The following is a 27,023-nucleotide window of genomic DNA, read 5'->3' on the forward strand; positions in this document are numbered from 1 at the left end:
AAATCAGTGGACAGCACCGGCAAAGCGCTTTTAACCCTTCTTTGGCAACTGGCGTGGTTAAAAGCGCACTGCTAGTGACTGAAAAGCAGAGCGAAGACAACGGTCTAAACTTCTTTAAAAGAACATACTGGAGTTGATTTACTAAAACTGGAGGGTGCAAAATCTGATGCAGCTGTGCGTGGTAGCCAATCGGCTTCTAACTTCAGCTTTTTAAATTAAGCTTTAACAAAAGGAAAAAAAAATGGAAGCTGTTTGTTTTCTATGCAAAGCTGCAACAGATTTTGCACCCTCCAGTTTAGTAAATCAACCCCTAAGTGTCATTTCTCTGCTGCACCTTTCCTCAGCTATCCTGACACCAAGAGAACTAATGTGACAGGGTAGGGAGCTCCAGCACACGGCCTGCAAATGACCGCCTCAGCGCTGTTCCTGTGTACTGTGTGAAGGGGTGTGTCCCTTCCCTCCAATCAGCTCTGAGTTCTCCTCACTAAGCTCTGTAGTGTGCACTTTCAGCTCTCCACCCCATTTTTTGACAGCTCAGACAAGCTTTATAAATACTGGACTTTGAACGAATGTAGAGAAGACAGCAGATAAACAGGTACAGCTTATGTAGGAGGATTTGTTTCATCTCAGTGTATCACCAGAGCCCATTCATTTTACTTGGTATATGTAAAGGTTTACAACCATTTTAACTTTTCTTAGATAAGATCTATTCATCCTGCCAGTTTTTAAAAGTAGAAGTTACAGCTAATTGGATGCTTTTCTTGGCCTTGTCCTTGTCTGCAGTCATGTGATTCTCTACAACAGTGTTACTTAAACTATGGATCAGAACCCAAATTGGGTCATGACCTGGTTTTGATGAGTTGCAACATGACTGTGTAGTAAATGTAGCCTAGGTTTTACAAACACAGAATCAGTGGTGAGTGATGTAGCACACTTGGGGTTTATTTTTAACAGAACATGGATAAGGCTGTCTACTCTCCGTCATATTATTCTGGGCCAAGCAGATTGTGGCCTGCATTTTATGGGCCATTCATGAAATATAGACAGCAGTGTAGAACCTATAAAGCGCCACAAAGTTCTGTATGCTTAGCGTAGCAGAGAGCGTTTGTGATTGGTGGAGAGCTGTTCATTAGACTTTGAAAGGTCAGGTTGTCTTTTTTCTGTTAATGACCCCAATCATTTTATTGTACTCCATTGGTCTTCTGAAGCCGGGAGCGCAATGCACTTTGAAAAGCACACCTTTGTGTAAAATGTTCAATATGGTTAATGCAATAGAGGTACATGTTAATAATTAAGAGGCTTTTCTATGGGGTTTCTGAATAACAAATACTGTTAGCAGGAGATAAACTTTGTTATTTATGTGTCTATTACTCTCATATTACACCACTTTACTTTTTCCTTGATTGTTAAAAACGCATATAGCTGGACAGTTGTGAAACAGACAGTGATGAGGAAATTTTCGAGAGAATTTTGGATCTGCCTCTACAAAAGCACTGCAGTAAAAAGCTGTTTAGTATCCCAGAAGTGACAGAAGAAGAAGATGAAGAAGAGGAAAATCCTGTCCCATCAACTGCTTGCAAAGCACAACTTTGTAATGTGGAAATCCCCAAATGCCATTATGTGAAAACTTACAAAGCCTTTCCACAGAAACCAGTGAGTCCAACCTGTGCAAACCTTTCTACAGAACAATGCTGTAGGGACTTCAGTGGAAACGGCAGTAAACCTGAATGTTCTGTGGACGACTGTGTCTTTCAGGACTGGCAGCAGAGAACAGGAAATTGTGTTTCCCAGTCTCCACTTTACTCAGTAAAGTCATCTGTTTCTGAAAGTACAATGTGGAATACCAAAAAGAACAGCAGTGTGAACGAGAGAGCCCATTGCACGGCTGAGTCAAACAGGAAGAAACAGAATGAAGGGAAAGAGCACTGCAGTCGCTTGTCTTCAAATGCTAACCAAGCTCTTCTTTATAATTCTATGGGCCATGATGTAAAAGAGCCAGTTTTATGTGGTACAGCCAGAGAAGGTTCCCACGTTGGCCACAGAAGAAAAAAAAAGGTTTCAAGATCATATCAAAAGCATCAGTCATTTGTTCCCACAAATTTGACAACAAAATCTCCTAGTACTTTTAGCAGTAGACACTTGGAAATTGATATTGAATATGATACAGAGGATGAAGATGACCTGTCAGTCCCAACTTACTATGCCACGCGGACTAAAGATGATATTTGGGAGGACAGTTCCCAGACAGACAGGGAAGGATGGAGTGAAAGCTCTGACTACTTTGAGGATATTGGGTTTAGTAAAAGAAAGGAGGTAAAAAAGCAACCTGAAGTGCAGACAGGAACAACAGAGTGTCTAAAACGACGCACATCCTTGCTACACGTTGATCAAATTCATGGAGACCAGCAAGGCAGTAATAAAGATCAAGGCAGCAGAACAGCAAGTAATAAAACTATGAGGACTGTCCGATGGGAAGGTGCCAGAAAGGTGATGCTTGGTTTCCCCGTGCTTAAAGTGGTGTATAGTGTCCCCAGCTCCTTTTCCTGGTTATTGATGGCTGTAGTGGCTGTGGCTTTGTTAGCGCCATCTTGTCTCCCTTTGCTTTGTACATGATCTGAGAAATTAACTAGCTGAGAAAATGCAGAACCCAGGAGCTTCAACTGCTTTTCATTCACTGCTATTGCTTAAATATTTCGCAGAGCAATTGTCTTAAAACACTGTATTCCTCTTGAATAATTTACAAGTTATTTTTTTGTTATATGTATTATATATCATTAATGTTAAACTTACATGAACCTGTGGGAAAGGGTGATCACGCAGAACAGGCAAGTATAGCACATGGCTGACAGCCCCTGTCTTTTACTTTACATGCCCCTCAGGGACTGAGCAGGACCTTCTTAAAATGTACGTAAATCCTAACTAAGTAACTTCTCCTTTTTGCTCCTATTTACTCATAATGCCATTGAAAGCATTTGATATATCAGTTTCATTAGTGCAAAAAAAAAAGTTTTTAATCCTGCCAGGAATCTTATGAGCTGAGAACTTCCTGGGCCTCTGACTTATCAGCATTTTCCTCAGCTCTCTGTGGACAATAGAACACAGCACCCTGGTGTAATGGGAGAGGGGAAGATGTTCTGTATTCCTTAACCACTTGACCACTGGACACTTAAACACCCTTAATAACCAGACCAATTTTCAGCTTTCGGTGCTCTCACATTTTGAATGACAATTACTCAGTCATGCAACACTGGACCTATATGAAATTTTTGTCCTTTTTTTCACACAAATGGAGCTTTCTTTTGGTGGTATTTAATCACCGCTGGGTTTTTTATTTTTTGTGCTATAAAAGAAAAAATACAGAAAATTCTGTAAAAAAATGAATTTTTCTTCATTTCTGTTATAAAATTTAGCAGATTAGTAATTTTTTCTTCATAAATTTTGGCCAAAATTTATACCACTACATATCTTTGGTAAAAATAAGTACAAATTGGTGGATATTATTTGGTCTTTGTGAAAGTTATAGAGTCCACAAGCTATGGTGCCAATATCTGAAAATTGATCACACCTGAAGTACTGACGGCCTATTTCAATTCTTGAGACCCTAACATGCCAGAAAAGTACAAATACCCCCCAAATGACCCCTTTTTGGAAAGAAGACATTCCAAGGTATTTAGTAAGAGGCATGATGAGTTTTTTGAAGTTGTCATTTTTTCCCACAATTCTTTGCAAAATCAAGATTTTTTTTACTTTTTTTTTTTTTTGTTCACAAAATTGTCATATTATCAGTTTATTTCTCACACAGCATATGCATACCACAAATTACACCCCAAAACACATTCTGCTATTACTCCCGTGTACGGCGATACCACATGTGTGAGACTTTTACACAGTGCGGCCACATACAGAGGCCCAACATGCAGGGAGCGCCATCAGGCGTTCTGGAGCACCCAGGACAATTCTGACATTTCTCTCCTACATGTAAAAATCATCATTTATTTGCTAGAAAATTACATCGAATCCCAAAACATTATATATGTTTTTTTAGCAAACACCCTGGAGAATACAATGGTGGTCGTTGCAACTTTTTATCTCGCACGGTATTTGCGCAGCAATTTTTCGAATGCTTTTTTTTGGAAAAAAAACTGTTTTGTGCTTAAAAAAAAAAAACACAGTAAAGTTAGCCCAATTTTTGCATAATGTGAAAGATGAAGTTACACCGAGTAAATCGATACCTAACATGTCACTCTTCAAAATTGCACAGGCTCGTGGAATGGCGCCAAACGTCGCTACTTAAAAATCCCCATAGGCGACGATTTAATTTTTTTTTTACTGGTTATATGTTTTGAGTTACAGAGGAGGTCTAGGGCTAGAATTATTGCTCTCGCTCCAACGTACGCAGCGATACCTCACATGTGTGGTTTGAACACCGTTTTCATATGTGGGCGGGACTTACGTATGCGTTCGCTTCTGCATGCGAGCACATGGGGACAGGGGCGCTTGAACAATAAAATTATTATTTTTTTTTTTAATTTTACTTTATTTATTTTAGTTTGACATTTTTTTCCCCAAAAATAAATTTTTTGATCACTTTTATTCCTATTACAAGGAATGTAAACATCCCTTGTAATAGGAATATGGCATGACAGGTCCTCTTTACAGTGAGATGTGGGGTCAATAAGACCCCGCATCTCACCTCTAAGCTGGGAAGCCTGAAAAAAAAAAAAAAAAAAAGATTCTGGATTTGATAGTATTGGCGAGTCGGTAGAAGCACCGGAGGGCGGCGGGAGGGGGGGGGGGTGTCTATGGCTGGGTATTGCAGGGTATCACCGACTATGGCTGGGTATCTCAGAGTATGGCGTTGCAGAGTATTGCGTTGCAGAGCATTGCAGGATATTGGAGGGTGTTGCAGAGCATTGCAGAGTGTTGCACGGTATTGGCGGGTGTTGCAGAGCATTGCAGAGTGTTGCAGGGTATTGGTGGGTGTTGCAGAGCATTGCAGAGTGTTGCAGGGTATTGGCGGGTGTTGCAGAGCATTGCAGGATATTGGAGGGTGTTGCAGAGCATTGCAGAGTGTTGCAGGGTATTGGTGGGTGTTGCAGAGCATTGCAGAGTGTTGCAGAGCATTGCAGAGTGTTGCAGGGTATTGGCGGGTGTTGCAGAGCATTGCAGGATATTGGAGGGTGTTGCAGAGCATTGCAGAGTGTTGCACGGTATTGGCGGGTGTTGCAGAGCATTGCAGAGTGTTGCAGGGTATTGGTGGGTGTTGCAGAGCGTTGCAGAGCGTTGCAGGGTATTGCAGGGTATTGCAGGGTATTGCAGGGTATTGCAGGGTAATGCAGAGTATTGCAGAGTAATGGCAGGGTATTGCAGAGTATTTGCAGGGAATTGAGGGGTTAATTTTCGGTGAGCAGCGATGTGGGCACTGCAGATGCAGCCCACATCGCTGCTGACACCGATCTCTTCCCCCTCCGCTGTTCCGATCGGTACAGAGAGGGGGAGGGAGGAACTGGCGTCATAACATGACGCCGGTTTGTTTACAAGTGATCACTCCGTCATTTGACGGAGCGATCACGTGGTAAACGGCCGCGATGAGAGGCCGTTTACCGTGATCCGTGATGCGCCGGGTCCTGTGGACCCGGCGGTCACGGATGCTCTCGAGTGCGCGCCCCAGGGGGCGCGCGAGAGCGGAATTCTGGGAGGACGTCATATGACGGCCTCCCACAGTTAAGAAACCGCCCTAAAGCCGTCATTCGGCTATAGGGTGGTTATTAAGTGGTTAAACACTTCCTGTCTTGGGTGATGGCTCTGCACCCCCAGAACTAGTTTAGTCAGTGTTGTCACTCTAATCATGAAGTGTGTTACTGGCAGAAAAAAACGGGTGAAAATACAGGGGAGAAAATGTCTGAGAAAGAAAACAAATTCAGCCACCATGTCTACATACTGGTAAGCTGCAATATGTTGTTCTGTTTGTGGGTTTGGATACACTTCATGAGTTTCCACCTAACAGAGAATAGCTCCCTTCCCCAAATCCCACATTGCAGTGCCTGGTACTGAGTAACCAGCAGGCCAATCAGTTGTCATAATGGGGCTAAGGGGGTTATTTTCAATGTACTTTTTAAGAGTATGAGAGACCACTGATGTTCACAGCTGCCTGTTAAATCTGCTGGATAGCCTTTTTACGCTTTCCCCACAGTTTCATTTTAAGAAGGTCTTCCTCTTTTGTTCTATAAACACACATAAATAACTAGACCTTTAGACCTTTACCCAACTGTACATACTAACAAGGCATGGTGGTTTTATTAATGGCACTTTGCACCTTTTTGTACAACAGTTTTCACCTTTTTAAATGCCTTACTAGATGAGGATTATTGTAAATTATTTTGAGGAGTATATGTAATGTCTGTGCTGTGGATCATCTTTGTTATTGTATGCTAGCATTAGCTCGGCCTGATCTATGTTGTTGCTCATAGTTGAACCATTAGGAGAATAAACATTGATTCTTTTGTTGATTCCTCTTTAGGATGAGTGGAATGAAGAACCAATGGTGCCATTACATCCAGCTAATACTGGAACTGCAGCTTTAGAAAAGAAGGCGAGATTGAATCACCTGGCCTCAGACTCTGAACCAGGTCTGTAAGGGGTTTACACTTTGTTGAAATTTGTTGAATACATGGTCATCTTCCTATGCATTGTCTTTGTAAACACTGTGAGTGAACAAAAGTACCCATTGACCTTGCTAAAAATACAGTGTACCTTGTAATTTCATGTGTCTCTGTTGCACTGAAATTTTTAGACGTATTGGCAGCCCTGCCCATTTCATTTCTGGACTACAAAGCCCCTTCACTCTGTTAAAGCCATGAGGAGAAAGGGAAGTTTTTAGACTAAATCAGGAATAAGCAGCCTAGGATGACAATTCTATTACTGTTAGCCTAGGCAGGTAGAATTACTGTGAGCCATAATATTACATTTTTGTTCTTTGGTGTAAATACATTTTAGGCTGCCCTTACACAGGCAATCTACATGCTGCTGACAAATCAGCCTGCTAGTCTCTATGGGTTCCCTCCCTGGCTACTGGAGTCAGTGAGATGGCACTCTTGCTTAATGGCTATCAAGATTTGGCATTGTTCAGGGCTACTGAGGGAGTAATTCTGTAGCGGGGTTGTGCATGTGCCACCAGTGTGAAATCAGCCTTAATTAAAGATTTGCATTTTTTAAGTTTAATTGTATGTTTTTACATAACATTTAGTTATATCTTGTGTCTCTTGAGGAATTATTTGCTAAATATATATGCAGATGTTGCCGCCACACTTGCAAAGTGTCATCAGGATAACCGATTTCAAGAGAGAGAGAGAATCTCACAAAGACCAGAAGTGGATTCTATAAGAATGTTTGTAGCCCTTTTTGACTATGACCCAGAAACCATGTCGCCAAACCCTGATGCATATATGGAAGAGCTTCCATTTAAAGAAGGACAGATATTACAGGTATATTTATGATATAGGCTGTGTAGTTATGTTTTTTACAGAATCACTGCTGTCTACCAATAATGCTTGAATTTTGATTTACTCTTTTGTAGAGTTGAATTAGACTCTGCTCGTTGTAGCAGGGCCCTCTGATTCCTCCTGTATTGAATTGTATTGTAACTGTACAGTTTGCCCTAGCGTTATAAAGTGTTGCGCAAACGGTTGGCACTATATAAATCCTGAATAATAATAATATGAAAATGTTTTGTAGGTTTTTGGTGATAAGGATACAGATGGATTTTATCGGGGAAAGCATGGAGGGAGAACAGGATACATCCCCTGTAACATGGTGTCTGAGCTACATATAGAGAGTGAAGAAGTTAGAAGAGAACTTTTGAGACAGGGCCTTCTAACATCACCCTCATTACTGAATGACCTAGGTAAGCTTCTTCCTTGGGCTTCTGCTTGGTTGAAGATTTATTTTAATTTGTACCATAAACTGTTCTTTCCTCCCCCTTACAATGAGTGCTGGGGCATAGATAAGGGGGAATAACTTCAAACTCCCATCCACGCATGGGCATTAGCCCAGGTATCCAGGGCATGTGCCACCCTAACTCTTACATGGTTCCCTGGGTACCAGAGCCACTACCAGTCTAGTTTTTCTGCTGTCTTTTGCAACATGTTGGGCAGCCACAATTTTTCTGTACAATTATGAGGATGGCTGCCTTAAACATGGCATAGCCTGTCTTGCCATTCCTCCTCAGTATTAAAACCCCTCCGCTTTTCTGCCTGCAAGAGCAGCTGAAGAGACAGCCAGGGGTAAGTAATTTGTGTGTGTGTATGTTTATGCATGTGAATACAGTGTATGTGTAGGTATACTGTGAGTGCATAGGTGGTGCTGCTGTGCTATGCATAAGAGAGTGGTGGTGAAATGAGTGTGTTCTACGATGGTCCATACATACTTCTGAACCCTGCACTGTTACATACACCTAACCTCCGACGCTGTACATCATACACCTGACCCTTGCACTATCTACGTTACCCACTGCATCGCATAGTAGTCCATTATGTGTCACTTACCTGACACAGGAGCCAGCGAAGTCACCGCTGTCCCCTGTAGTCCGGCGCATCCATCTTCTCGGTGGGGTCTCGCAGCTCCGCCGCTATCATTTGGCGAAGCCGCGATGACGTTGTGCATGCGCACGGGAGCCAACACGCGCGGCATCTTCGTTGTTGACGATGCCGCCCTCAGTGCGCCTGCGGTGCCTGTCTTTGGGCAAATATCTCCTAAACCGTATAGGTTTAGGAGATATTTCTTGGACCTACAGGTAAGCCTTAATCTAGGCTTACCTGTAGGTCAAAGTGTGTTGTAAGGCCGCGTACACACGCGGGGACTGTTCGCCCAACTTTGTCCGTCAAACAGTTTCGGCAAACAGTCCGCTCAAAATTAGCATGGACGGACATGGCCACACACGAAGTTTGCTGAAACCGTGCGCGATGACGTGAACGGCACGTACGACGGGACGAAAAATACGACGTCCTATACACTGCATTATAACTTTCGGCGTGTAAATCCTTTCTGAGCATGCGCGGAACTTAGTTTGACGAACAAGCCTACACACGGGCAGACTGTTCGCTCAAACAAGGTTTCAGCGGACAGTTTTACGGAATTTCCGAAAAACCTTGTTCGTCAAACTGTCCGCTGAAACTGTCCGCTGAAAGCCCACACACGAGCGGACTGTCCGCCCAAACACTGTTCAGCGGACAAAGTTGGGCGAACAGTCCGCCCGTGTGTACGCGGCCTAAGGGTTTACAACCACTTTAAGTAGTGTGTAAACATAAGATTCTGAAGATCGCCATAGCATTTTGTGGCAGTACAAGCAAATGCTGCAAACAAGCTCTAACACCATTGATTGTATTAGAGAAAAATATATATATACACACAGTGGGGATGGAAAGTATTCAGACCCCCTTAGATTTTTTACTCTTGTTATATTGCAGCCCATTTGCTAAAATCATTTAAGTTCATTTTTTTCCTCATTAATGTACACACAGCACCCAATATTGACAGAGAAACACAGAATTGTTGACATTTTTGCAGATTTATAAAAAAAGAAAAATGAAAATATCACATGGTCCTAAGTATTCAGACCCTTTGATCAGTATTTAGTAAAAGTACCCCTTTGATCTAATACAGCCATGAGTCTTTTTGGGAAAGATGCAACAAGTTTTTCACACCTGGATTTGGGGATCCTCTTCCATGCCTCCTTGCAGATCCTCTCCAGTTCTGTCAGGTTGGATGATAAACATTGGTGGACAGCCATTTTTAGGTCTCTCCAGAGATGCTCAATTGGGTTTAAGTCAGGGCTCTGGCTGGGCCATTCAAGAACAGTCACGGAGTTGTTGTGAAGCCACTACTTTGTTATTTTACCTGTGTGCTTAGGGTCATGGTCTTGTTGGAAGGTAAACCTTCGGCCCAGTCTGAGGTCCTGAGCACTCTGGAGAAAGTTTTTGTCCAGGATATACCTGTACATTCATCTTTCCCTCGATTGCAACCTGCCCCTGCAGCTGAAAAACAAAGCATGATGCTGCCACCACCATGCTTCACTGTTGGGACTGTATTGGACAGGCGATGAGCAGTGCCTGGTTTTCTCCACACATACCACTCAGAATTAAGGCCAAAAAGTTCTATCTTGGTCTCATTAGACCAGAGAATATTATTTCTCACCATCTTGGAGTCCTTCAGGTGTGTTTTTTTTAGCAAACTCCATGCAGTCTTTCATGTGTCTTGCACTAAGAAGAGGCTTCCGTCAGGCCACTCTGCCATAAAGCCCCGACTGGTGGAGGGCTGCAGTGATGGTTGACTTTATACAATTTTCTCCCATCTTTCGACTGCATCTCTGGAGCTCAGCCACAGTGATCTTTGGGTTCTTCTCTACCTCTCTCACCAAGGCTCTTCTCCCCAGATAGCTCAGTTTGGCTGGACGGCCAGTTTTGGGAAGGGTTCTGGTTGTCCCAAACATCTTCCATTTAAGGATTATGCAGGCCAGTGTGCTCTTAGGAACCTTAAGTGCAGCAGAAATTTTTTGTAACCTTGGCCAGTTCTGTGCCTTGCCACAATTCGGTCTCTGATTTCTTCAGGCAGTTCCTTTTGGCCTCATGATTCTCATTTGCTCTGACATGCACTGTGAGCTGTAAGGTCTTATATAGACAGGTGTTTGGCTTTCCTAATCAAGTTCAATCAGTATAATAAAACACAGCTGGACTCAAATTAAGGGATAGAACCATCTCAAGGGTGATCAGAAAAATTGGACAGCACCTGAGTTAAATAGTGTGAGTGTCACAGCAAATTGTCTGAATACTTAGGACCTTGTGATATTTCAGTTTTTCTTTTTTAATAAATCTGCAAAAATGTCAACAATTCTGTGTTTTTCTGTCAATATGGGGTGCTATGTGTACATTAATGAGGAAAAAAATGAACTTAAATGATTTCAGCAAATGGCTGCAAAATAACAGAGTGAAAAAGTGAAAAATTTAAGGGCGTCTGAATACTTTCCGTCCCCACTGTGTATGTGTGTGTGTGTGTGTGTGTGTGTGTGTATATATGTATATATGTGTATGTGTATATATATATATATATATATATATATATATATGTGTATATATATATATATATATATATATATATATATATATATACACAGTGCCTTGAACTTTTCAACCTTTTGCCACATTTCAGGCTTCAAACATAAAGATATAAAATTTTAATTTTTTGTGAAGAATCACCAACAAGTGGGACACAATTGTGAAGTGGAACGAAATCTATTGGATATTTTAAACTTTTTTAGCAAATAAAAAACTGAAAAGTGGTGCGTGCAAAATTATTCAGCCCCTTTACTTTCAGTGCAGCAAACTCACTCCAGAAGTTCAGCGAGGATCTCTGAATGATCCAATGTTGTCCTAAATGACTGATGGTGATAAATAGAATCCACCTGTGTGTAATCAAGTCTCTGTATAAATGCACCTTCTCTGTGATAGTCTCAGGGTTCTGTTGAAAGCGCAGAGAGCATCATGAAGACCAAGGAACACACCAGGCAGGTCCGTAATACTGTTGTGGAGAAGTTTAAAGCCGGTTTTGGATACAAAAAGATTTCCCAAGCTTTAAACATCCCAAGGAGCACTGTGCAAGCGATCATTTTGAAATGGAAGGAGTATCAGACCACTGCAAATCTTCCAAGACCTGGCCGTCCCTCTAAACTTTCAGCTCAGACAAGGAGAAGACTGATCAGAGATGCAGCCAAGAGGCCCATGATCACTCTGGATGAACTGCAGAGAACTACAGCTGAGGTGGGAGAGTCTGTCCATAGGACAACAATCAGTCGTACACTGCACAAATCTGGCCTTTATGGAAGAGTGGCAAGAAGAAAGCCATTTCTCAAAGATATCCATAAAAAGTCTTGTCTAAAGTTTGCCACAAGCCACCTGGGAGACACACCAAACATGTGGAAGAAGGTGCTATGGTCAGATGAAACCAAAATCGAACTTTTTGCCCACAATGCAAAACGATATGTTTGGCGTAAAAGCAACACAGCTCATCACCCTCAACACACCATCCCCACTGTCAAACATGGTGGTGGCAGCATCATGGTTTGGGCCTGGTTTTCTTCAGCAGGAACAGAGAAGATGGTTACAATTGAGGGGAAGATGGATGCAGCCAAATACAGGACCATTCTGGATGAAAACCTGTTGGAGTCTGCAAAAGACCTGAAACTGGGACGGAGATTTATCTTCCAACAAGACAATGATCCCAAACATACAGCAAAATCTACAAAGGAATGGTTCACAAATAAACGTATCCAGGTGTTAGAATGGCCAAGTCAAAGTCCAGACCTGAATCCAATCGAGAATCTGTGGAAAGAGCTGAAAACTGCTGTTCACAAACGCTCTCCATCCAACCTTACTGAGCTCGAGCTGTTTTGCAAGGAAGAATGGGCAAGAATTTCAGTCCCTCGATGTGCAAAACTGATAGAGACATACCCCAAGTGACTTGCAGCTGTAATCGCAGCAAAAGGTGGCTCTACAAAGTATTAACGCAAGGGGGCCGAATAATTTTGCACGCCACACTTTTCATTTTTTTATTAGTTAGATTTCGTTTCACTTCACAATTGTGTCCCACTTGTTGGTGATTCTTCACAAAAAATAAAAATTTTATATCATTATGTTTGAAGCCTGAAATGTGGCAAAAGGTTGAAAAGTTCAAGGGGGCCGAATACTTTTGCAAGGCACTGTGTGTGTATATATATATATATATATATATATATATATATATATATATACACACACACACACACACACACACACACACACACACACACACACACACGACCGGGATAACATTGTGGAGAAGTTTAAAGCAGGGTTAGGGTATAAAAAAAAATCCCAAGCTTTGAGCATCTGATGGAGCACTGTTCAATCCATCATCTGAAAATGGAAAGAGTATGGCACAACTGCAACACTACCAAGATATGGCCAACCACCTAAACTGTCAGGACAGGCAGGGAGAGCATTAATCAGAGAAGCAGCCAAAAGGCACATGGTAACTCTGCAGGAGTTATAAGAAGATTGCCAAGATCCTGAAACTGAGCTGCAGCACAGTGGCCAAGACCATACAGTGGATTAACAGGATAGGTTCAACTCAGAACAATTAATAAGCTAAAACTGCGCTAGTATGTCAGCAAAAAATCAAAAAGCAGCAGCCTAATGTGAGATACACAACAGGTTAAATAAATGAGAGAAGCCACACTAGAATAGTCCCAATTGATTACACCAGGATGTTTGATTGAATATCATGATAATATGTTTCCATAGTTTAAATTGGTGGGATAAATCCTTATGACAATGACACCACGGTGATTCACATCAAGTGCACCACCATCATAAGAAAAACTTGCTTACCAGATAGCAAGCAAAAGCCTTTACTTGCACAGAAGATCTTAAGAATGATTAACACTGGATAGATGGCTGCAATGTTTTTGCACACTGGCACTAATATAAAGTCTGTGATCGTCTCATTCAGCAAAAGACCGGAAAAAAAAAACTAGCCATAGCGTAATATTGTCTAAATTTTTAACTGTGAGGCACCCCTAACTTATACATTACCAATTTATTTTTAACCACTACAATACAGGGCACTTTCGCCCCCTTCCTTTCCAGCCCAATTTTTAGCTTTCATCGCTCTCGCACTTTCAATGACAATTGCGCGGTCATGCTACACTGTACCCAAATGAAATTGTTATCATTTTGTTAGCACAAATAGAGCTTTATTTTGGTGGTATTTATTCACGACTCCGTTTTTTATTTTTTGCGATACAAAATTTGGAAAAAAAAAACAATTTTATTTTTTCTATTTTAAAAGAAATCCAATAAAATCAAATTTTGTCATAAATTTAAGCCAAAATTTATTCTGCTACATGTTTTTGGTAAAAAAAAATTCCGTTAAGTGTATAATAATTGGTTTGTGTGATCACGGACATATGTACGCAAATGATCATGTACAGATGTGTGCAGGTGATCACATACATATGTGTGCAGATAATCATTGGAACATGTGATTTTAGTGGGACATATGTGGGGGACATGTGTTTTTTTATTTGGGGACATGTGTGGTGACATGTGTGTTTACACTGTGTGGTGATGTGTGTATTACACTAGAGTGATCAGTTAGTAAAAAGCTGTAAAAACAGCTCATACTCACTGATCACCAGCCGGCTGCAGCGATCTGCTCTCCTCTCCTCAGCGATGACTTCTGTGTGAGGAGAGGAGGAGCCAATTGCCTAGCAACCGGCTGTTTGTTTACATCACATGACGGCCGTGATTGGACACGGCCGTCATGTGATCAGGAGGGCCAATCACAGAGCCCTCCTGCCGATCCGAGATGCGCCGTGTCCGGGTGACACGAGCACATCGGGATCGCGCCACTGAGCGGGAACGCGCGCGATCCCCCTCCTTCTGAAGGACGTTCCTGAACGTCCTATCGGAAGTAGAGAGCTCCCACCCGGCCAATGTACATTTAAGGCCGGGTGGGAAGTGGTTAAAATAAATGATGATGGATCTAAATACCCCATCACATTCCCAAATTATTTATAAATAAATATATTATAATTAGTTATAAATGAATAATGAACTAATACTAAAACCCTGATGACTAGTAAACAATATACTAAAATTAATTAATATATTATAAATTAATAAAGTAAAAAAAAGGATAAACAATATATAAATTTAAAATGATTACAGTTAGACCTACACATGTGACTCAGATCGAGTATACACTAGTGGCCATTAGGAATTATTGATAAAGGCATTCACATCAACATCTATATTCAACCCTAGAGGCATAGGTCTTAAGCTTATGGATTCAGGACATTTCCAACCTAGATATTTCCCTCACTAGTGAACTTCCCCTCCAGTGGGGACTGAATTTACCCATAAAGATGGTCTTGGAACGATCTTTATTATGTACAAGAAAATAATTCTTAAACACAGAGTGGTTCCTCAATCCAGTTTTAATATTGATGATGTGTTCATTAAGACAAACCTCTAGGGGGCATTTAGTCCTCCCTACATATTGAAAACCACATGGGCACTGCATATTGTGAATAATGATAGAGTACTGAAGGCAGTGTTACCTGATAAACCACAGGTGGTGTTTAAAGGGGCTTCCTCAATAAGGAATAGAGTGGCCTCCAATATTTTTAACCCCCCACTAATAGAATTTGCTTTTTTAACCAACTAATTGTTTTTTACCAATGTAAGAGGTGCAGGGTATATTCTCTGAGCAGTTGTGCTCATAGAAGAATTACCAGTTGTGTTTCAACCAGCACTCAGATGCAACATACAACTAAACTGTTTATTACCCGTTCAACATTGGGGGTGGTCTGTTTATTGCAGTGTCCATGTGGTTTTCAATATGTAGGGAGGACCAAATGCCCCCTACAGGTTCATCTTAATGAACACCTAACCAATATTAAAATTGGATTTAGGAACCACTTAGTGTCTAAAGCCCCATACACACTATCAGATTTTCTGCTGATTTTTGTCTACAGCTTTACAAAAACCATGTAGTGCAAGGGCCTGCCTGATTGCATAAACATTGAAACTCCTAAGGTTTGATCTCATATACATGGTTTTGGTAAATCTGAAGGAAATAATCAGCAGAAAATCTGATAGTGTGTATGGGGCTTAAGCATTATTTGCTTGTACATAATAAATATCCTTCCAGGACCCTCTTTATGAGCATAGATAAATTCAGTCCCCACTGGAGGGGGAAGTTTACTAGTGAGGGAAATATCTAGATTGGAAATGTCCTGGCTCTATAAACTTGACCTATGCCCCTTATGGGTTGAATATAGATGTTGATGTGAATGCCTTTATAGATAATTCCAAATGGCCAATAGTGTATACTTGATCCGAGTCACGTGTGTAGGTCTAACTGTAATCATTTTATATTTAATTTTTAATTTATACATTTTTTTCTTTTTCTTTACATTTGATTTATAATATATTAATTTTATTATATTGTTTATATAATTTGATTAATTATTATTCATTTATCACTAATTATAATATATTTATTTATAAATAATTTGGGAATGTGATGGGATATTTCATTTACACAAGGGGTATGTAGAGCGGATTTAGATTTTTTATCATTTATATTAAAAATAGATTTGTAATGTATAAGTTAGGGGTGCCTTAGGGCATATAAAGTAAATAATTCACAGATCTATTGATCTATATCAGGGAATATAATCCCCTATATAATCATTATTAAGGTATATTCACTTGTTAAACTCTGTGAATAGGTTACCAAGAGGGAGTGGGGTTTTCATTAGGTTATGTTTTTTCAGTAATTTGATTTACAGGTGAGGTTTCGGTGGATAGATCTCATCATTACCTTTAATTTATTTATTAAATTATTTATAGATTTAGTTGTTTATATTCACAAATTGTGCCTTGGGATGCCCTTTCTCATTGGTAGGGAAGGATTGCCCATATTCAGTATGGCGTTTGTGATCCGACACCCGAGACTCAGAACGAGGTGTGGCTCTGTTTATAAGGTGGTGAGTTAATATGCTGCCCATTCCCCATTGACAACGTCGCGTATGATGAAACGTGTCTAGAGGAGGGTACAGGTTGATGTCACCAGTCTTACTATAAGGATGGGCGCTTGTTGCTCTGTTTTTATACGTGATTTTTAAACCTACCAATGTAAGTGCAATGCTTTTTCTTACAATTAAAAAGTTAGACAATATTACTCTATGGCTAGTCTTTCTTTTTGGGTCTTTTGTTGAATGAGACTTTACAGTGGTGCCAGTGTGTGAGAAGCATTGCAGCCATCTATCCAGTGTTAATCATTCTTAAGATCTTCTGTGCAGGTAAAGGCCTTGGCTGGGATTTAGCCACATGCCTGGTTTTGCTTGCTATCTGGTAAGCTAATTTTCTTATGGTGGAGGTGCACTTCTTGATGTGAATCACATTGCTGTCATTGTCATAAGGATTTATCCCACCAATCAAACATCCTGGTGCATCAATTGGAACTAGTCTATGTGACTTCACTCATTTATTCCACTCAGAACAGGCCTTGCCATGGTTGACCAAAGAAGGGACTGCACATGCTCGATGTCATATCCAGAGGTTGTCTTTGGGAAATAGACATATGAGTGCTGCCAGCATTGCTGCAGAGGTTGAAGGGGTGGGGGGGTTAGCCTGTCAGTGCTCAGACCATATGCCGCACACTGCATCAAATTGGTCTGCATGGTTGTCATCCCAGAAGGAAGCCTCTTCTAAAGATGATGCACAAGAAAGCTGCAAACAGTTTGCTGAACACAAGCAGACTAAGTACATGGATTACCGGAACCATGTCCTGTGGTCTGATGAGACCAAGATAAACCTGTTTGATTCAGAGGGTTTTAAGCATGTGTGGCGGCAACCAGGTGACAAGTACAAAGACAACTATGTCTTGCCTACAGTCAAGCATGGTGGTGTGATGTCATGGTCTGGGGCTGCATGAGTGCTTCCGACACTGGGGAGCTACAGTTCATTGAGGGAGCCATGAATGCCAACATGTACTGTGACATACTGAAGCAGAGCACAATCCCCTCCCTTCGGGGACTGGACCGCAGGGCAGTATTCCAACATATAATGACCCCAAACGCATCTCCAAGATGACCACTGCCTTGCTAAAGAAGCTGAGGGTAAAGGTGATGGACTGGCCAATCATGTCTCCAGACCAAAACCATATTCAGCATCTGTGGGGCATCCTCAAACTGAAATTGGAGGAGCACAAGGTTTCTAACATCCATCAGCTCTGTGACGTCATGGCGGAGTGGAATAAGACTCCAGTGGCAACCTATGAAGCTCTGGTAAAATCTGTACCCAAGAAGGTTAAGGCAGTGCTGGAAAATAATGGCTGCCACACAAAATATTGACACTTTGGGCCCAATTTGGACATTTTAACTTAGGGGTGTACTCACCTTTGTTGCCAGCGGTTTAAACATTAATGGCTGTGCGTTGAGTTATTTTGAGAGGACAGAAAATTTATACTGTTATACACGCTGTCCACTCACTACTTTTTCATTGTAGCAAAGTGTAATTTCTTCAGTGTTTTTTACATTAAGAGATAATTAAATGGGGTGTACTCACTTTTGTATGATATTGTGTGTGTGCGTGTGTATGTATGAATGTGTGTATGTATATATGTGTATATATATATATATATATATATATATATATATATATATATATATATGTATATATATGTATATGTATGTATGTATGTGTATATATATGTATATGTATGTATGTATGTGTATATATATATGTATATGTATGTATGTGTATATATATATATATATATATATATATATATATATGTATGTATGTATGTATGTGTATGTGTGTATATATATATATATATATATATATATATATATATATATATGTATGTATGTATGTATGTATGTATGTATGTATGTATATATATATATATATATATATATATATATATATATATATATATAAAATAAAATTTTGTTTTCATTTTCTTTATTTTAAAATACTGTTGCATAGCACTGTGTTTTTTTTTTTAGAAAATATATGTGGTCAGGGTATAGATCAGAAGAAAGTGAGTACCTAAATTGGACTTTTGGTAGCACACAAACTTCACATTTTAGCAGTAAGTTTACCTATGTAAAGCATTAATAAACCCAAAGCAAAAAAAAAAAATGAATATATTGCAGCTTACCAATCATTAGATTTGGTGGCTGCATTAGTTTCCTTGTTTTCACTTGGTGATCTGGTCAGTAACACACTTCCTGTATTAGCGTGCCTCCAATCTGAATGAATAAGCAGAGGGGACACAGCAGCATTGTTAGTCTGAGCAGAGGAGAGTGTTAAATGTACGAGCAGATTTAAATACACAAGCAAATTGAAACCAAACACTGGCTCACACATTATAATCGGTTACAGAAGCAGTCTTTTTTTATCCTTTTGGAATAAAGGTTTTACATAAAATCTAATCATTGTAAGCACCCCTGTCAATGGTAATGGTTTGTCTCCTCCCTGTTAACTGATACATATGGGAGGGAGCTTGTTTTTTTTTTTGTAAAACAGACTTACTGGTTGGATTACCAGATGAAAATAGAAGAAAGCCTAGGAATTAGGAAAACTAATGTAGCCATCACATCTAAGAATTTGGTAAGCTGCCATATTATGTTTGCTTTTGCGTTTAATACCGCTCTCAAGACCTGTACTATGGAAGCTGTTCATAAAATAGGCAAGCAGAGGGCAAATGACTGGTCCATCTGTATTGTCTATAGGTTCCCTCTTGTACTGTACCATATTTCTGTGTGAAAGCAGCCATCTTGGTAGAGCCAAGGCTCTGCTTCCTAATTTTAGAATTATGTACCTAATGACTGGTCAACTGATGATTGGTGAGCTAAAGCAGAAGAGATCCTTACACTGCAGCTTCCTCTCCAGCAAGCACAGCAGTTGCCAAATGTCACTCAAGTCTCCTAAGACTAGCAGTCAGAGGCACAGTATCTTGGATGATATCACTATGGAGATATACACCTATGAGGCTGTAGGTGCATGAAGTGCACAGCTATTTTTCAAGAGAATTTGAAGATCAGGGTGACACCAGCACCTTGCACATTTCAGGCAAAATGACAGCATCTGGCTGATTGAATGACTGCAGGATGTCGGTGTATCTCCCCCGCTCGCCCCCCCCCTTTCTCCTGTCAGCAGTGAGGAGAGAGCAGCTCTCATCTTCTTCGCCCAGCGTGGTGCCCAGTTTGTCTCCCTTCCCATTGGCCACAGCAGAGGGCCAATCGGGAGAGGTGAGTGAAGCATCATCGAAAATGTAGACCCAGAAGATTGTCAGCCGCATTGTTGTCCACAGGCAGCAGACTTCAGCCCCTATCATGCATTCTGCTGGGGGAAAGATTTTGAGCCTGAAACCCAGGAAGAAGCTGTGTGAATGAGTGCTACATCAAAAAGAGGACTGTGCTGGGGGAAGCCAGAGAGGGAGCCGCGCTGCTGCCTGCACCACCAGAGAGGGAGCCGCGCTGCTGCCTGCACCACCAGAGAGGGAGCCGCGCTGCTGCCTGCACCACCAGAGAGGGAGCCGCGCTGCTGCCTGCACCACCAGAGAGGGAGCCGCGCTGCTGCCTGCACCACCAGAGAGGGAGCCGCGCTGCTGCCTGCACCACCAGAGAGGGAGCCGCGCTGCTGCCTGCACCACCAGAGAGGGAGCCGCGCTGCTGCCTGCACCACCAGAGAGGGAGCCGCGCTGCTGCCAGCACCACCAGAGAGGGAGCCGCGCTGCTGCCAGCACCACCAGAGAGGGAGCCGCGCTGCTGCCAGCACCACCAGAGAGGGAAAGACTGAGCCACTACCAGGGTACAGACATGCTACATTACTGACCAGAGTTGCCCTGGGCAACCCAAAGTGAGCAAACGTCCAGTTGGAGTGATCACTGTTGCAGTTTTGCTGGGTCTGGTAAGAGGGCCTGTTGGCCATTATCCATTACTGCTCCTAAGGACTGAGCAATTGCAAAGTTCCTAACCTGCTATCCTCTAGGCCGCAACACGTACCAACGAGCGCCAATGACTGGCTGCTGGCCCAAAAATAGGAGGGGGTTGATACCATGTTTTACCACACCAGGTGACACCAACCCTAGTGACGCCACTGCTTGTGTGCATCTCACACACCGTACAAGCTGTGGTCTGAAATGCCCGGCGGCGCTGTAACAATGTCCTGCCTCCTGTGAGATAGACAGAACACTGATCCAATGCAGTGAAATTAAAACAGTGTGACATGTATCATAGAAGTCGTGAGCCAGTCTAGGTGGTGAGACTTTGTTAAAGTGGCCACCCAAGAGATTCAAATCCGAGCTCCGTGATAGCAGGAGATAGTCTCCGCTCTGTGTGATCAGGGGCTCTGTTAGGCTGCACTTTGTGGGCACTGGTAGGCTGCACTGATCTCTTGTATCATTTTCCCAGTCTCTGACCATCTCCTGTATCATGTCTGCAGTCTCTGACCATCTCTTGTATCATCATGTCTGCAGTATGTCTGAGGGCTCTTTCTAACAGACTCTCTAACATAAGCCCTCTCTGTGTCCATTAGAGAGACCCCCTCCAGGTCTCATTAGTGTATTCTCTTCCTGTATTTTGTTTGTTGTTAAGAGATCATGGGAGGATCCCAGGGTAACGAAGAGGAGCATCTCTGTGTTTGAGTCATTGCCATAGAATCATTTATAAAGGGGAGATGTTAGATGACCACGCCCATGTGGGGGCACCAGAAATATTTCTGCACCCAGGTGCCTGTGACCCTAGATCGGCCCTAATCTTAATCATACAGTACAGGACATAGGCAAAGTATTCACCGATCCTGGGTTATAGGCTAGTACCGTCAGGTGAATGGACACTTTGAGGACATGCCCATATCGCCCTACCCCACTCTGTGAATCATCATTTTTGTGCTAGTGTCTCAAGGCAATGAACAACATCATCTTCACAGGGAAATCACTTTTACTTTTTTTGTTTTTGTTTTTTTTCCTTTATTAATTTATCTGTGCCTTCAAATGCCACAAAAAGCAGTCTATCCGGGTTGGCGCAGCTTCGCTAAACTTTGGATGCTGTACCCAGAACCCGTGTTGTGAGGGTAGCCTGTTATTATGTTCTAGGCACTGGTCCTGCATGGGCACTCACCTTGGCAGGACACATATGGTTAGCCACAGAATGCTATAGGTCCAGGACTGTGGTCCATCTCTATGGAACACAGTCTTTAAAGACCCCTTCATGGGTATGCCCACTGAAATAGGCAAAGTCTGGACTAAATACAGTTCAGAATCTTGCACAGGTAAGACAGGGTCAACCTATATGTTTTTGACTGTTACTGTAAAAGGTATTGTATTCCCTTCAAGGTAAAATTTAAAAATTTGGTGCTAAAACTGAACCACTCAGAGCTTAGTCTCATGTGGATGACCAAGTGTTACATCACACCACTGGTCAAACACATTACAGCCCTTTTAAGGTACTCAAAAGCTTCTCCCGCCATAAGGATTCACTACAGGACATTCTGCACCTGTGGTGATGTGTTCTCCTTCTGGGCACGCTTACTCTGTGTTCCGCACCCTACTCCATGACTACCCCATAGGGGAATACCCTCACCCATAGCTAAGACGGAGACCAGGGAGCCATTGCACAACTACAGGCGAACATTTACTTTGCGGAAGGCCCACACAGCACTCAATTTTAGAATGACAATGGTCCCCTTGCATCCTAGCAACAGTTGACATGGTCTTTGCATCTGATTCTAGCACTATTTTACTCGCATAACAAATGGCCTACCTGACAAAAGCAGATTTTTTTTTTTTTGTATTTGTCACAACACCTCATATAAATAACAGTTTTAATACAGCCATTTTTGCCCAGGTCTCAAACACCACGCTTTCTCTCCTATTCCCATATCTCTACCTGATTCTGATCCCGATATGCCTGCCCTGGACAAGGAAAATTTAGGGACTGAAAAGGGAGTTAAGGCAGTATTGGTGAAAGCTGCAAAACATTTTTATTTTCCAGATTGCCACATTATTGAAGAGAGAGCTTCACATTACATGCTTGCTAATGCTTGTGGAAAAACTCACTGCTGCTGTCCATAAGCCTTGCCATTGTGCAGCTTGATTCTCTTCCATCCTTTGGGTGCAAAGTGACCTGTAAAACCCTAAAAAAAAAGTTAGATAATTGAAAGCCCCAAATTTTAAAAAAAGCCTTTCTGAGACATAGAGAATACATGGCATCCATAGACATCCAAGATGCCTATCTTTTGTATTCCTGTTTATCCACCTCATATGCACTTTCTTCCAGTTTGTTGAACTACCATTTGAACTATTTTCTGCTCCCACATTATGCACAAAGTTCATAGCACCTCTTTTTGCCTCTCTCAGAACAGCATTCACAAGTCATTCAGCTGATCTCTTGAAGAACTCCTCACCCTTCCAAATGTACACAGAACAATTGAGAAGCTCCAGGTTTTTGGTTGGCGGATAATTGTAAAAACATCTGTTCTCCAGCCCTTCCCTTTGCCTGGAATACTGGTCCTAGACACATCCCAAGTAAAGGTTTTCCTTCCAAAAAATAAAATTCTCTCTCAATTAAGGCTCGAGAATTGAGGTCAAAGAGAAATCCCACAATGAGATTCTCCATGCAACCTCATGATGGCCTCCTTCAAGAATGTACTATTTTCCCAAATTCATTCAAGACCTCTCCAATATAACATCTTGTTGACCTGGAATTCCTACAAGGAGTTTGGATGGGGAGCGTCTGAACAGCAATTTTAAAGTCTTGCCACTGATTCCCAATTGGATTTAGGTCTGGATTTTGACTGGGCCATTCTAACACTTGAATAAACTTTGATCTAAACCATTCCATTGTAGTCCTGGCTGTATGTTTAGGGTCGTTGTCCTGCTACAAGGTGAGCTTCTGTCCCAGTCTCAAATCTTTCACAGACTCTTAACAGGTTTTCTTCTAAGATTGCCCTGTATTTGGCTACATACAGCTTCCCATCAACTCTGACCCGCCTGCCTGTCCCTGCAGAAGAAAAGCATCCTCACAACATGATGCTTGCCAACACCATGTTCACAGTGAGGATGGTGTGTTCAGGGTGATGTGCAGTGTTTAGTTTTCGCCACACACAGTGTTTTGCATTTTTGCTCTCCACATGTTTGTTGTATCCCCCACATGGCTTCTTGCAAACTGCAAGTGGGACTTCTTATGGCTTTCTTTCAACAATGGCTTTCTTCTTGCCACTCTTCCATAAAGGCCAGATTTGTGAAGTGCACGACTAATAGTTGTCCTGTGGACAGATTCTCTCACCTGAGCTGTGGATCTCTGCAGTTCCTCCAGAGTTACCATGGGCCTATTGGCTGCTTCTCTGATTTAATGCTCTCCTTTCCAGCCTGTCCGTTTAGGTGGATGGCTATGTCTTGGTAGGTTTGCAGTTGTGCCATATTCTTTCCATTTTTGGATGATGAATTCAACAGTGCTCCAAAAAATGTTCAAAGCTTGGGCTTCGCAGAACAGCTGTATTTATAGATTAAATTACACACAGGTGGACTCCATTTGCTAATTAGGTGACTTCTGAAGGCAATTGGTTCCCCTAGATTTTAGTTAGGGGTATCAGAGTAAAGGGGGTTGAATACAAATGCACGCCACACTTTTCAGGTATGTATTTGGAAAGAATTTGGAAAACCGTTTATCATTTCCCTTCCACTTCACAATTATGTGCCACTTTGTGTTGGTCTATCACATAAAATCCCAATAAAATACATTTACGTTTTCGGTTGTAACATGAAAAATATGGAAAACTTCAAGGGGTATGAATACTTTTTCAAGGCACTGTATCAAATGCATGCAGCCACTCCCACCTGTCCCATGAAGGTTTAAGGAAAATATAGGTAGTGCTATTTTAAGATATATATTTGAATGTAGATTTTCATGACTGTAAAAATAGCTACGAGTTGACCTTTTCTGCAAAAATGCAGGACACAGAAAATTAAACCTACAGGTTCACATCTGCATACAGGAGGGTTGGACACTGGCAAACAAAATGTAGACTAGCCCAGAGTATAACCCCTCCTACTACCATAATGCTTCAATTTCTCTTACTATCCATGCATGTCTTTCTTTAGCCCTGTGGTTTTAAAGACTAACCTGTGATTTTTCTAGAAATTTTTAACTTTACACTTTTTCTTCAGTCAAGACTTTTCTCTACACTGCTGCTGCATGCTCATTTTTATTGGTCGCTTTGAAGAGCTTACTGATGTGATGACGTCTGGAGTCATGCAGTCCTCCACTGTTAGAATGTATTCCTTTCTCAGAGTCCTCCTTGGCTCTTGTTAAGAGCGGGGAGACACTTCCCTCTCTGCTGAGGTTTGCAAAATGAGTTATGCAGGATTTTGGGTCCCAAATCACCCCAATTGTTTGACTGTGTTCACAAAGGCCAAAAAATGCTTTTCTTCACCTCCCCCAGCAGATTCTGCATCTGATTTACCCCTGAGTACTCACAGTCCGATGCTATTACTCACTAGCTAAGTTTTTCCAAGTTTTTTTTACAGAGATTGAAAGCTTCCTGAGATGATGTTCTTCCACTGAGCACTTTTTTTCCCTAAAAGTAACTTTCCACTGAGCGCTTGTTAGTCATCTATTTTTTTGGGAGTGGATCATCCATGCGGCTCTTTACCAAGGAGGCTTTTATACCAGTGGTGGATGCACCTCTCTTTAAGGACCCAACCAGTAAGTGTTTAAGCAAATCACTTTCCAGAACTGTAATTGGTCCCATTCTGTACATGACAATCTTTTGTCAAATGATGTCTCACTGGTCAAAATCCCCTAAAAAGGATGTAAACACCACTGCCATTGATCATTTGCTTGTTGAACATGTGGAACCGATGACTTAAGTGTTAAATTTCAGCTGTGGCCGTTTACTTGTCTTATTTCTCGCATGTATTGTATAGATGTATGTATGCATATGGCACAATGGCTAATGCTATCTTACAAGAAGTGTTTGATTTTCATGGCCATTGAGGGACAGGCCCTTCTTAAACCAGCTTTTGATAATATCCTCAAGGATGCTATGCACCGCATGTGCACCCATCTCCCACATCTAAAGAAGTCTAAGGAACAGACTGCTAAGTCATCTCCCTCTTTGACCATGAAGACGTTTCTCTGTTGTTCCTTCACTCTCTCAACCTCAGTGTTGACGCCTATGAAGTTTGGCTTCCTGTTCACCTGTAACGTTTGTCATTCTAAGTCTAAGACAGGCCTTCTGCCACACGAAAAGTCATCCTCACTTTTTGAAGTGGGGGGGGGGGGGATGTCTGTTGACCCTTGTTGACTCTTGGACAGCTTGCATTTAGGTCCCAGGGCTATGAATTAGAATTCTGTTCCCTGCCCCCTTCCTTTTTTTTTAGCACTTTTCTGTGTCTGCGCACATTGTCCTGAGCCCTGTGGCAGTACCGCTTCAGGGGTTTTACTTCAACCTGTTCACTGTTTCAAAACCCAAAGTTGCATTTACACCATCTTGGACCCAAAGATTCGGGATGAAATTAAATAGAGCAGTCTTGCCTTCTTTTACCAGGGAGAATTTCTGTCTTCTGTGGATATCATAGATCGTAGCTCTACGATTCAGCCTATCGTTTGTATTTTAGGTTTTGTGCTCTTTGGATATCCACATTGTAAAGACTTGGACAACTTACTGTTGAGGAAATAGTCAGCGAGGTCTTTATTGGACATCGTATCGATGACTGTCTGGGTGTTCAGAAGATTCATCTGAACTTCTGTAAGTTGTAACTGGAACTGACTCATTGCCTGGTGTATCTGAGTCGAGTCCTGGATATGTCCCAGGTCAGAATTATCGTTGCCTAGCAGTGTAGGACTCTTTTGGTCTCAGGTTTGAACTCTTATGCCGCGTACACACGATCGAATTGTATGACGTACTTAGTCCGTTGAAACGCATTTCAATGGACAATCCGATCGTGTGTGGGCTTCAGCGGACTTTTTCAGCGTGAAGTCCGGAGTACTAAGAAGGCCGGTTTGCACACCAATCTTCCCGTCGTACTTTGGTTTCAGCGGACAATACGTTCGTCAGTATGCTAGTCCGATTTACAGGGCGGAAGCGCTCTGTCTTGTAAAACTAGTGTTCGTATTGAAGCTAGCATATTCGTCATGCTGCTAATTTTGTGATCTTTTAATATAGCACATTCTTTTCTTCATAATGCGAGAAAAGTGAAGTTGCTTTGCTGCTTATATTCACACAGAGTTATCACAAATGTCTTTATTCATCCTCATCTTATGATTAATATTCCAATTCGAGAATAAATAAAAAAAATAAAAATAACGGACGAATTAAGCTGAAGTCTGAAAAGCGCGAATCGTCTCTAACCAAACTTCCACTAACGCAAAGTCAGCAGAAGGAGCCCAAAGGGTGCTTTACTGTGTC

General features: G+C 41.7%; 1 protein-coding gene across 11 annotated transcripts in view; it reads left to right on the plus strand.

The window, feature by feature from the left end:
* The window catches only part of TSPOAP1 (TSPO associated protein 1), a 376,947-nt gene that overhangs the window by 292,639 nt on the left and 57,285 nt on the right, over window positions 1-27,023 (plus strand). For 10 of the 11 annotated variants that reach the window (XM_077480674.1, XM_077480675.1, XM_077480679.1 and 7 more), the window contains 4 exons: window positions 1,423-2,487; window positions 6,521-6,629; window positions 7,294-7,484; window positions 7,735-7,903. In XM_077480674.1, the coding sequence (XP_077336800.1) occupies window positions 1,423-2,487; window positions 6,521-6,629; window positions 7,294-7,484; window positions 7,735-7,903 (1,534 nt within the window). The remainder of the gene's footprint in view (window positions 1-1,422; window positions 2,488-6,520; window positions 6,630-7,293; window positions 7,485-7,734; window positions 7,904-27,023) is intronic. The other variant, XM_077480686.1, reaches the window with a different exon arrangement.

The sequence above is a fragment of the Lithobates pipiens genome, unplaced genomic scaffold (assembly GCF_037356315.1).
Source record: "Lithobates pipiens isolate NorthernLeopardFrog02 unplaced genomic scaffold, aLitPip1_a1.2 Scaffold_16, whole genome shotgun sequence".
Lineage (NCBI taxonomy): Eukaryota > Metazoa > Chordata > Amphibia > Anura > Ranidae > Lithobates > Lithobates pipiens.